At 36.5% G+C, this 12,867-nt stretch overlaps 1 protein-coding gene across 1 annotated transcript in view; it reads left to right on the forward strand.

Moving 5' to 3' along the window:
• The window catches only part of LOC119722952 (ribosomal protein S6 kinase alpha-3-like), a 65,332-nt gene that overhangs the window by 36,570 nt on the left and 15,895 nt on the right, over positions 1–12,867 (forward strand). The window contains exons 9-15 of the mRNA XM_038193371.1: positions 1,547–1,724; positions 2,846–2,916; positions 5,967–6,120; positions 8,972–9,074; positions 11,080–11,216; positions 11,787–11,843; positions 12,605–12,769. Coding sequence (XP_038049299.1) covers positions 1,547–1,724; positions 2,846–2,916; positions 5,967–6,120; positions 8,972–9,074; positions 11,080–11,216; positions 11,787–11,843; positions 12,605–12,769 — 865 coding nt within the window. The remainder of the gene's footprint in view (positions 1–1,546; positions 1,725–2,845; positions 2,917–5,966; positions 6,121–8,971; positions 9,075–11,079; positions 11,217–11,786; positions 11,844–12,604; positions 12,770–12,867) is intronic.

A 12,867-nucleotide genomic window follows, 5' to 3' on the forward strand; every position in this document is an offset into this window, starting at 1 on the left:
GTGTTCTCTTTTTTGTTCAGTAAAATAACTGATTAAAAGTTAAGGACTTTTTGATAATTGCGTGGACCTTATTGATGATCAAGGTCAGAATATTATCAACACTACTAGGTTTTGTTTTAGGATGACACCATAGGGGAGACACTATCACAAACTGAAACTTTTTAAATGAACCATATTGCATAACAATGGACTTTATACTTCATGTGAAAAAAATTAACGGAAAGAATATAGTATCCAGACGCCTTTTCAGCGGTTGTGTACAAAGTCTATGGAGAGTCAAGAAAATTTTCTAAGTATTTTCCTCACAAAATTGAAAAATGTTTCACATTGGAAATAGTTCTCAGTCCCAGATTCATGTCTTTTTGACATTTTTTGCAATGACTGACCTTTGTTGAGATGAGACACATGTATGAAGAAAAAAGTGGCGTCCGGTTGCAACATTCTTTCCAAAATAACTTGTAAATTCTTTAAAAGGAAAATGGTACCACCAAAAGATTCACCCAGACATGGTTCTTGTATGCTTGATCAGACCATAGAGAAAGGCCACAAGTGTGGGTTTAGACATGTTGTAGTGTTATCTCAGTGACACCTTTTATTTTATTAGGGTGTTATATTGCAATGTACCCCTCAAACATTTTCAAAGAGTTGGCAATATTGTTGATATAAATAAAAGGGTCATGAAAATGTTGTCGAAAGAAGGTCCAATGGATATATATGTGCACATGTGTTGGTACAATATATCCCATTGGATATAATTGAATTTATTTGGCCTGTTTGAGAGTATTGTGGAGTACATGTATAATTGTATTGATCAGAGATACGATGTACATGTATCAGCTATAAATCTTAGACCTTGGGCATTCTAAAGTGGATCTTTGGACCCTATTTTTCATTTTGTCATTATTTTGGACATACTTCATTTAGGGCATTTGATACCCCGTTGCAATCAGGCACAACTTTCTCTTGACTATTGTGAGATGAATCAATTGGTTTGATGGATGGATATGAGCGTGTGTGTAATCCAATCCAGCAGGCAGCCACCGTTTGGTTGAATTCTCTGCCTTGCAATTGTTGACTTCATTTTTTACCGGATGTTGGACTGGGGGAATTGGCTGAGTTAATTGTACAGTTGTCCACCTCAAAAGGTTCTACAAAAAATGATGTAGAATGGACTAAAGGTCACTGTTATTTTGCTTGTCCTTCTTTCTTTAAACTTACATGTAATGGTATGTATAATGTACTTGATTTTAATTATTTTTATATCACAGTAATGAACTGGTATTTGTTATATTATACCTTAAACCTACTGAATGTATACCGTATTAGCCAGCTATTAACACTTTTTAATTTGTCTTTTTTTGCCAATCTAAATTCATACATGTGCGTTGCTAGCTAGAGACAGTGTGAGGGAAGGGTGTGTAGCAACCTCCATTGTTGTTTCCCCCGCAAAATATGAGTTCTTGTCAGCAAAATCATTTCACTTTTGTCATATGCTTTCACTAAGTTTACAATTTGCCTGATTCACATCACTTTCCTTTCCTTGTAGTATTTTGCTAGATGCATCAGGCCACATCAAGCTGACAGATTTTGGTCTCAGCAAAGAGTCTGTAGATAACAGCAAGACCTATTCATTCTGTGGCACTGTAGAATACATGGCTCCAGAGGTGGTGAACCGTAGAGGCCATACAACAGCAGCTGACTGGTGGTCATTCGGAGTTCTAATGGTATATCTGAAATATAAAAATGAGAATAACTTCAACTTTCTGTTCATTCATATTATGCTCTTTTAAAATCTAAGTTTTTACAGTCCTCACTCAAATCCACTTCAATATCAGCATTGATATCTTTGGGAGATAAATCGTACCCAACAAATTGATTTCATTAATAAAAAATGAAACAAAATCCTTCAATCCATCTTTAAAAAAAAGGAGAAAAAGTACTAAGTTTCTAAATGAAATTCAGACCACACTATTTGTGCGAAGGTTATGACATACGTACATGTATAGCGATTCAGTCCATGCAATGTTTACTGGTCACAAACATTTAAACATTATTGTTCATGCTCAATTCATGATGTCTAAACACCATTGTACCAGTATGTCTTTATGAACATTAATACAGGTTGTCCCACAAAAAACCTAACAGTCGGATTGGGCAAGTTTTCAGAAAAGTGGGGGTTGTATTCAAAATCGTGTCGAATGTTTTGCTGAGTAGAATAATTTGTCTTCCAAATGCTTTTTTGTTGGTTTCATTAGGATGTTTTGTTCAAAAGACACAGCAATCACAATACGGGACTTGAAAAACCACTTGGGCCACTTTTTTTTATTAATATCTCCTGGTCTTCAAAAAAAACCTTTGCCCAACCGATAAACTGACAAGCTGCACTAACACTTTTGAACCATCCTTTGTGTGTTTCTCTAACTGTGCTTTCTCACTTTCAAGGAAAGTGGCCCAAGATGATTTTCAACCCTTGAGTTTGATGAAGCATAGCATTTGTTCCAATGCATCAATTGGAATGAAATAACATTTGTGTGGTAGATTGGTTATCTGACTTTAAGAGGTAATTTGAAAATAGTCCAAAACCCACTTGCAATATACCTATATTAATTGGTTTCACCTGTTAGGTTCATTGTGGGACAAGCTGTATAACAAATCCTGCATGCTACATGTCTTGTTGTTTTTGTAGTCTTCATTCGCCATTCTCCCTATGTATGTCAAATATCTTGACCAAAATCAGCAGAGTTTGCATTTCAGGAGTTGTTTTGTTAATGCTGGTACTAAGGCAGATGACCCCATGTGCCTGCTTGTCATGTGATGGTTGATGCTTAAATTGTTTTTCTTCCAGTTTGAGATGCTTACAGGTGCATTACCATTCCAGGGTCAACACAGGAAGGAAACAATGGCCATGATCCTCAAGTAAGTGCAAGTCAGTACATTTATTACAGAAATAGCTAACAGGAATTCAATGTGTGTTTATTTGGACCGTGTCCAGTTCATTTATTTGGTTTGACAGTGTTGTAGTCAAACAGTTTCATTGTAGTGTGAGTATGAGTTGGAAACATTTATCAGGGTACATGGGCATAAAAGTCTTGGGCAACACTCTCATCAGAAAATGTATGTGGGGGGAATTTCCTCCCCCCCCCCTTTTTTTTCAAAATCAAGGATGGGGGTTCGGAATCCTGAATTGATAAAAAGGAATGTGAACAATTTGCTGGTATACCATATGCACAAAAAAAGGTTTGTGTGGCACAAGAAGCACATGCACACTGTGGCTGGACACTAAATAGTGAATTGATTGCATATGTCAGTATTGATGTTATTCATGTCATTGCATGCCGCCACTCAATGACCTCAGAGAGGGACTGCACTTTCTACCTTGAATTTAGTCAAAATGTAAGACATCAAGGCACTTTTTTAAGTTTCACAACGCATCACGGCAATGGGAATAAATCCAAAGTTCATTAAGTTTAAAATAACAATTTTGTTAAAGGAAAAAAGGTGCTCAAATTTCAGCCAATAGTCTGAGACAATGTGGCTGTTAGCTCAAAAATTAAACTTAAAGGGAAAATACAACATTTGCAAACATCGAAAAAATAAAACTACCAAGTTTTTACGAAATACCTTACTAGGACGTTGGTGAATGACAGTCTAAAGCATTCTGTAAAATTATGGCACCTGGTGTGAAGTCATTTTCAAGAAAATTGTATTTTTTGTATACATTTCCAGTGGTGGTCGGCCGACCACCGTTGGAAAAACCTAACTATTTTTTCAACTACTGCTCCATATTTACCATTTGTTTCAGTCCAAATTGTGTTTGCTATTGGTTACATGTTTGTGAATGGGTGCAGGCCAGCTAGATTGGTTCCCTTACCTTACAATTTTCCGGCATCTATAAATTGATCCATTTCATCTTTAGTGCAGTCAGGGAACCAGACTACTTGAACATTTTTGTTTTTCTTGGTTTTCCAGCATTTTCGGACACAAAACTTCAAACATGTCAGTGTAACAATATTTTGATCTATTATACTAACCCCTCAACTACTTCATTTCTGAAAATTACAGCGAAAGCCAATGATGTACATTCCCTTTAATATGAATAAAATACTGTGTAAAAAGAGGGACAATTGTATAATATTGCATGGCTTTGAGGAGGATACAAGATTGTATAATGCACAGGCTAATTTGACTCATTTGACTCGGGCAATGTTGTTATAGTTTGTGCAATACATTTTTGTATCCCCCCAAAACCTATCCAATATTATATCAGCCTGACTTGATCCGATAAATAAATGTGGCTTAGGGCCTGTAACATTATACCGCAATTTCACATATACTTCAACAAAATACCCACTAGCTTAAGCTTATCCAGCTTAAGCTTATCGTTTTCTGCAAGTATGCAATGTACTGATTTCTTTTTACTACTTTTACTAGATGGTAAACAAGTGTTTCTCAGGATATTGTTTCACAATATTGAAATGCCTACATGTACCAGAGGTTGGGGAAGGTTTTATTTCTAGCTCTTCATAAAAATACTGATGCCTTGTCTGTGATTCAGGCCTCACTTTTCCTGATTGGGTAATAGGAAGAGTTATGAATATACGTGATTGCTTAATTGAAGAATGAATGACAAACATTGAAAAAGTAGTTGACATTAACTGATGTTGGATACTTGAGGATTGAGAGCAGAATTCAGAGTGTCAGAGTACCCCCACAAACTGACAACGTGGCACTCCATATTCATTCATAAAACACTCGATGATGGCACAGACAAGACTGACGTGGTTGGATTTATCAATGCTAGTGAGAGCGTTAACCATTGCTTGTAGTCAAGTGAAATATGATCAATACAAGCAAGAGTGCTGACAGTACTGTAAGTCATAAAGGTAACCCAATTACCCGAGAATTATCATTTGGGGAGTTCAAAATGGCACAATGTAGATGAAAATCTTCTCTTCTGTACATGAACATAGTTTTTTAACAATAAGCTCAGGTAAAATTGAGATTGTATACATCCAACCTTCAATTACATTCAAACGAATAAAACGTTTTTTCTCTTGTACTAATAATGACTTTATCAATCAGTCTGGCTGTTAGTATGATGAAATAACCATAATTGGTTGTGTTGATTCACATGCAACGCAGTCCCTTGTGCCATACATTGTACATTGATACTTGTATACATGTTACATGTATGTGGATCAGGTTTTCTGTTTTAGGGATTGGTTGGGGGGGGAATGAAGAGGTCTAGAGTTGTGCATGTATGTTAATTAAACTGTGCAGGCGTCTTTCACTCTTTAAACCGAGGTTTTTAAACAATTTAAAATTGAATCAACTCTTTTCAAAATAATGCCTTACTGTTTGACTGTTTGTGTTTTTTGTGCATGGCATCTTTGAAAATAAATTTCAGTGAAATTGCTCAATTTCTGAGCTTTCCAGTGAGCATCTAACAAAATATACACCAATGATAAGTAATAGGCGGCATGTAGTTACATTTTGGATTTATAAGTCACACATCAAGGCATTTAAAATATTCAGAAGGTAGGAACGTATGTCTATACACATACCACACAATGAAAACAATATTTGGGAAGACCACACAAGATGCAGAGTGTCAAATTATGTAATTTTTACAATCAAAATTAAGATTTTTGTCAGCAATTAGATAAATATCATTTTAAGAAGAGTAGGGATTATATGCCGTTTATGTTTTGATTTACTAATAAATAAAGATATATGCAAGAAAATACAAAGCTGTTTAATGTGTGCTTTGGCGCAATTTAAAATTTGTGTGTGTGCCAAACACATCCTAACAATCATAAATTTCTGCACGTTAAACGGCATGTTTGTACATGTACCTCAATTAATGGGCTCTCAGCCAATAAAATCACCCCAGACTGCTGGAGGTATGAAAGACAAATATGTGCATAATATAATAAGCCGGTGCTATATAATCTTGTTCATTTCAGAGCCAAGTTGGGTATGCCACAGTTCCTGAGCCCTGAGGCTCAGAGTCTTCTCCGACAACTGTTCAAGAGAAACCCGGCCAATCGGCTAGGGGCAGCAGAAAACGGTGTGGAAGACATTAAAAAACATGCCTTCTTTGCACACATTGACTTTGAGGTGAGTATAGGTGTGACACCAAAGATGTTGGCTTTACTCAAAGAAATTTTAGCTCTTGCTGCAAAAATATGAATAAACATGTACATTGAGAAAGTCTTTGGCAAATGCAACTGTACACCCAGGGTAACGCTGAACTGAAAGGTCAGTGATAAAATGCCATCTAACAGAATTACTGGATAATCCAATTACTTCTAAAGAGGATGTAAACGTCTACCATCTGCATTGTACATGCTTGACAAGTGTTTGTTTGTTATGATGATATGGATGTGACACTTGTCCTTATACCGAAATTTAAATTAACATTAAGTTGTTGAATATTCTCCATGTATATAAGTCAATGGGCAAAAGATGTGAAGGAACATTGCAAAGACAAAAAGTTTTATGTTGGATTTGGGTTGTTTGCACTTGTGTTGTGAAGGAAAAATAATTGCATACATTTAAAGTATAATAAGCTGTGTGCAGGAAGTGGTTCGCACATTTATACATGACTAAATTCCATCATGGAGCTATATAGCTCCATGATTCCATCAAACTGTGAATAAGCCCTGAGCATCTTTGCATGCACACCAGTGAAGCCTCTCATTTGATACCGTTTGTTATCCAAAGTGCCCACCCTAGTCAAGTTGGACACATCCAAAGACAGGTGGATAAGTCACTGGATGAAACACTGTCTCATCAAAGTATGTTGACACAAACTTAACAAAATAGAACTTGCCAAAATATTTAATTGGCTTGTTACATGTAAATATACATACAGTGAACTCCGTTTGGCTAGTGAGGAAACTATTTTACCTGTGGGCACATATAGTACATTTACCCTTTGTGTTTCTAATTTGCAATGAATTAGCCAAGAATGTATTGATTTTATGGGTAGTAACTTTGTTTACTTACAAATAGAATCATTGATTTGATAATACTACACCAGGACGTGTCAGAGAATGCTATGTGGTTTGGCTAAACTCTTGTATGAATCATTTGGCACTGTTGTATTTAGCCAATCCAAATAACACCCACCCTAATGTGCCTGCCATATTTCAAAAAGGAATCTGTGTGCTCTTTGCTAGTCTTAAGCCCAGCTGGGGCCAATTTCACAGAGCTGCTTAAGCACCAAATTTGCTTAAGCACCAAAAAACCTTGCTTAATATATAATCAGGTTACCGGCCAGAACTTCATGCGATGTACACTGCTTGTGACAGGTATTCAGCTATTATTTACTTAGCGTAACAACGCATGGATTTTTGGCCGGTAACCTGATTTTACTTAACAAGGTTTTTTTGTGCAAGCAAATTTTGTGCTTAATCAGCTCTGATTTGTGTTGCCCTGGATCAATATGGTTAGACTCTCAATGGTTGGACTGTAATGATCATCTGGAAATTGCCAATATTTTGTGTTTTAGATTGTTCACCAACCTTACATGTAATGTTTGTCAAATGTCTACATGTAATGTATGTCAAAGGTCTGTGTCGATAAAAATCCATGTTACGTCTTTTATTAAGAACATGTTGGAAAATCCTGTTTGTTAACATCTGACGCAGCTGCCATATTTTGCTAAATGTGTTTCAAGCAGTAAATAAAGCCATTAAATGATGAGCCCAAGCTGTCCACATCAGACTGGTGCCCATATAATGCACACCAAGCAAGTGAGAAGTCACTGTGGGAAATCAGTTCCTACAACAATGAAGGAACAGTCCTGTGTATTTCCATGCCTGGTATCAAGCCTAGCACTCCAATGGCTTTATTTTTGAGGACCAAAATGTTGTATCCTAAAATGTCTTCGTGCGATAATTACATAAATACTGCAAATCTTCAAGGTATATCTGTGTGCACTAGTCTACTCCTTATTAAACCATTGCTTTGTGCCTCGTGAATTCTTAAATTACGAATCCACACTTTCTCGTGTATTCTCCTTAACATAATCTTTCCAACTATTGTCATTGTGTGGGAAACGCATTTGAGAGCCCAGAACAATGTGTTCCATATGAAAGGGTCCTTTAATTAAGTCTTTTGGGAGTCTCACATGCCATGCAAACTCATTTCAGGTTGTTTTGAAGCATAGAAACCATAACCTTGTAAAATACAGGAAAACAACAGAAATCACCATAAGAAGTATCATTGAAGCCCACACCATTATGACCAATACAACCACACCAACCACTACCATCCTGCTGCTTCTGTTATAATCTTGACATCAACCACCACAATCATCCTAAAAATCATTAACAACAAACACCGTGGCAACAAAATTTCGTCAGTCCTGCAAAATTCGCCAAATGCTGTCATGTAAAATCCTTACACCATCCGTTATTTCTTGCATTAGTTCATTGGAGGGGTGGACCACTGCCTCAATTCTTCAAATCCTCCAACAATCACTGTTAATGTGGTGAGGCAGTGCCAATGATATCCAGAAGCAGTGCGAATGGTATCCTGTATAATGTGAGCCTCAATTATACAAGGCTGAACAGAACGCACTCTACATGTACATTTGATGACCTTGACACAATCTATCCTCTAAAATCAACTGACACATTTTTGGCATACAACCTCAATCCAAAATCCTCCAAAACCGCCCGGTTAATTTTGGAGGGGATAAAAATTAGGTAGAGTGTGTAACTTTTCAAGTGGAAAATATCTCATAAAACAACATAAATTGATATGCTAGATGCAGTGTTATTTTATAAGCCCTGTTAGGGGTGGTTTTTTGTGAACTTGTTCAATCAAAAATGTTTATAAGTTCTGGAACTTTTAAGCATTCAGTTTACCTGAGATGAACTTTGAGGCTGTGTATCCTTCTGATCAAAGAGCTATCCACCATACCGTATTGATCATCTGGACATGTTTGTTATGATTTCAGAAACTATTGAGGAAAGAGATTTCACCACCTTTCAAGCCGGCTGTGTCTAATGCTGATGATACCTTCTACTTTGATACAGAGTTTACATCCAGAACCCCAAAAGGTACAGGTTGACCAGCTTGTTTAGAGAGAAAGGTCAAGCTAATTTGTCTGCCATTCTACTTTTAAATGTGTAATTGTGTTCACTCAGTTACACTTTTGCTGCGGTGTGATTAAAATAGACTTGCTAATCCCAGATGTTAATGTTTTTATATACAAATAATTATTTGTATATAAAAAGTTATTATTATTTGTATATACAAATTATTACTTGTATATAAATAGATAAATAGACTTGCTAAGCCCAGATGTTAATGTTTTTATATACAAATAATTATTTGTATTATTTGTGTATAAAAACTTATTATTTGTTTATATATAATTATTTGTATATTATCATTGGATACAAATAATTATATATATATATTTATATAAATGTTTTACGTTTCCTTTGCCTGCATGAGGGCTAGCAGGCAAGTCTAAGGACTATAGTGATTCTTGTTGCTTTTGCCAGCCCTTGCCCATGCGGGTTTAGTTTTGTCCTGTTATTTTGTTTTTCTTGTATTACTTACATGTATGTCCCTTCTGAGTAGTGTTTGTATTGAATTGTATTTTTTTTCTCTCTCTCTCTCTGTTATTGCTTTATATTTGTTGTTGTTTTTAAAGGCAAAATAAATAATAATAGTAAATAATAAAAAATAATATGTACATACATGTATCCTGTCATATCAGGAAACTGATGTTTTTTTCTGACGATCACGTGCAAAAGCTGTGATTGACGTGATGATTTCCAAACTGTTACTGTTAGCCTCTCCCCAACTCGAGACTAAGCAGCTCATCTAAGCAAGTTTGAAACAGTTGAACAGGCCTGTGGTTTCTCATTTAATGTGTGATCTTGTGGCTACACCGTAACTCTGAATTATCTCTGATATCAACAAATATGCTTATTACCATATTGTATGATCAAGCATATCAGATGATATTCTTGACACAGTATAAAAATCCAGATGATAATATTTGATTGCAAAATTTCAGTGGAAGTGAATTTTCTTCAATTTGCCGACCTAAATCCAACCCGAGAGTTCTGTAATATACATTTGTACTTTGCAATGCACTATTTTCATGCGGCTGTTGCATAAGTTGATTTGGTAGGCACTAGAGTGAGCGAGGATGTGAGGTTAGCAGAGTGACACATGTAGGAAATTGTTGTGATTAGCAGTGAGTAGGGTGGCTAGACAGAATGAGCGGAGGCTGGCCAGAGCGGATGGTATTCATTGTCATGACAGGTGATAGGTGGTGTTGCTCAGAACTCCTTACTACACACTGTCAATTATTCATTTCCTTGCATTGGTTATGGACATGGTGACATGACACACATGTCAAGGTCTATTGCCATGTTAGGACTGCTTGTTTCTAGTAGCTTCCTAGCAAAATGGCTAAACAAACTGAAGATAAAGGCCCCCTTCCCCTAGGAGGTTGGGGGGGGGGTGCCTTGAATTAGTAACACCTAATACTTGTACTTGGAACTTTCAATTATTGGATATGTAGATTAAAAAAAAAAGTGTAATTGACAGAACTGGGTTCCCATAATGGCTTTTTAATCCTATTGAAATTCCTAAATCTTGATGCTATACCCTTGAATTTGTGATGAAGGGGCTTGGCCTCAGAGTCCAGACCACGAACTATTTGGGTTAAAGTTTTTCCAAGGGTCAGTTTGATCTCTGAAAGTTTCAATGAATCTGAACATTTGTTCATAATTACTTGTATCCTGTCTTGATAATCCAAATGTTGTCATGTTCTAATTGATCAAGTATACACCAATTAATCTCCAAATATGTTAAAAACGTGGAAAGTACGTGTGTATGTCTTTAAAACAGGCAAAATTAGTGGAAAATAAGGGATGAATTGGCCCAGTCTTGAAGGTTCCATAAAATTTCTTCCATATATCTTCTCTATTGAAGCACGTTGCTGGCCCAGTGGGATTGTTGTATTTGTAAGAGGAATTGACATGGGGGGAATAATTTTGTCCTAACCAAAGTCTTGATGATTATGGGTCATTGTTTCTGCAGACTCCCCTGGCCTACCCCCCAGTGCAAGTGCCCATCAGCTGTTCAGAGGATTCAGCTACATTGCTCCTGTCCTGTTGCAAGAAGATGAAATGAAGGCAGCTACTAATAATACACATACACAACCTGCAAAAGAAACAGTATGTTGGCATGTTATCATTGTAGTACTCTGGGCACATATATGCACAGAGCAAATAGGGACATATGTTTATTTCACATGAATGTTGATAAGGCAGTTCCCAATGCTTTTGATGATGTTTTGGTTTCAGAAATATTTGCCCATTCATCGGTGATAACAAACTCAGAGAGCTTTTTTGTTTTCTTGACATGTAGGGTGTTGTAATGTCACTTCAGGCATTCATGTTATGTTATGTATTCTCTGTACCAAAAAGAAACTTAAAAGGACTCCGTTGTGGTACTAAAATTTGCTCATCAAATTGCCCTGTAGTAAATCAACAAGTCAACACAAAACAGGATATTTATCTAAGTGAAAAGATGTTGGCAACCCTTTGTGCCCAATCAGCTGTGACACTGAAGCGTCTGCCTGAGACACAACATCACTTTGTTTGCTCATGAATATTAAAATAACGTGATGGTTTCAAAACACACAAGGGCTATGGAAAGCCTTAAGTAATGGAAATAAAATGCTCAAATGTTTGCAGCTGAATTCCTGTAAGACTATGGTTGTTCTTCCTTTGTATCATTCACAGCTTCCAGTCAAGCATGCGAGAGTGACAAGTATCGCAGAGGAATATGAACTGCAAGATGTAAGTACTTTTGTCTGACCCTTACATCTGATTGAAGTCCAAAATGACACCATTCCATGTTTTTCTGCAGCTTCCATCTCCAGAAACTCTGAAACGTTCCGACGAAAAAAATGCAGTCAGTGCAAAAGCAAGTCACTGTGTCATAAGTTTAAGATGTTTTGGTCAAAATTATCAGAGATTGTCCGTATTTGGGGGATGCTTTTCAAATAAGATTTAAACGTCCTGCTACTACTCACCTTAAAACAAAATTTACACACTCACGTTATTGATCATGGATTTTCAATACAAATTATGGGCTCGTAATGTAGCTGATGCAGTAGTTGGTATGTGTAATCAAGGCAGTCACAAGTCATTCAAGTCACATCACTAGACAGATCATCAAGTATCAGGCTGCTGGTACACTCACTTGGATTTTTGACAGGCTGTGATGTACTCAGTGCAGGTTGTTTTTATTAATTGAGAAATAACCCGAGGAAGAAGCAAAGACTATGGCAATCCTTTGCACCCAACATCAATGTTTTGCCAATGAATATGGAAGGTTTTTATAAGCAGCAATAAATCCTGAAACATGCTTAGAATACAAATATGTATTATGCATGATAAATATGGACACAAAGATGTATTTTAACATTGTATTTGAATTTACACAAATTGTATTTCATGAGCCTTTCATATACTTGAAGCATGAGGCATGATAAGGAGAGGTTTTTGTCTGAGTGAAATGCATCTAATGTGTGTGTACAATGTTGTGACTATTACAGGTCATTGGTCTAGGGTCTTTCTCCAAGTGTCTACGTTGCCTGCATAAATCTTCAGGCCAACAATATGCTGTCAAGATTATCAAGAAAGGCAAGAAGGATGTACAGGAAGAGATAGAAGTCATGTTGAGATATGGGCATCATCCTAATATCATCACATTAAGAGATGTAAGATTCCTGATCTTAAAGACTGGTTCATACTCGGTGAGAAATCGAGTGCCAAAGTGAACACGAATGTGAACACGAATGTGAATTTGTGACGTCGG

This window comes from Patiria miniata, unplaced genomic scaffold, assembly GCF_015706575.1.
Source record: "Patiria miniata isolate m_02_andy unplaced genomic scaffold, ASM1570657v1 HiC_scaffold_16, whole genome shotgun sequence".
NCBI classification, from domain to species: Eukaryota; Metazoa; Echinodermata; class Asteroidea; order Valvatida; family Asterinidae; genus Patiria; species Patiria miniata.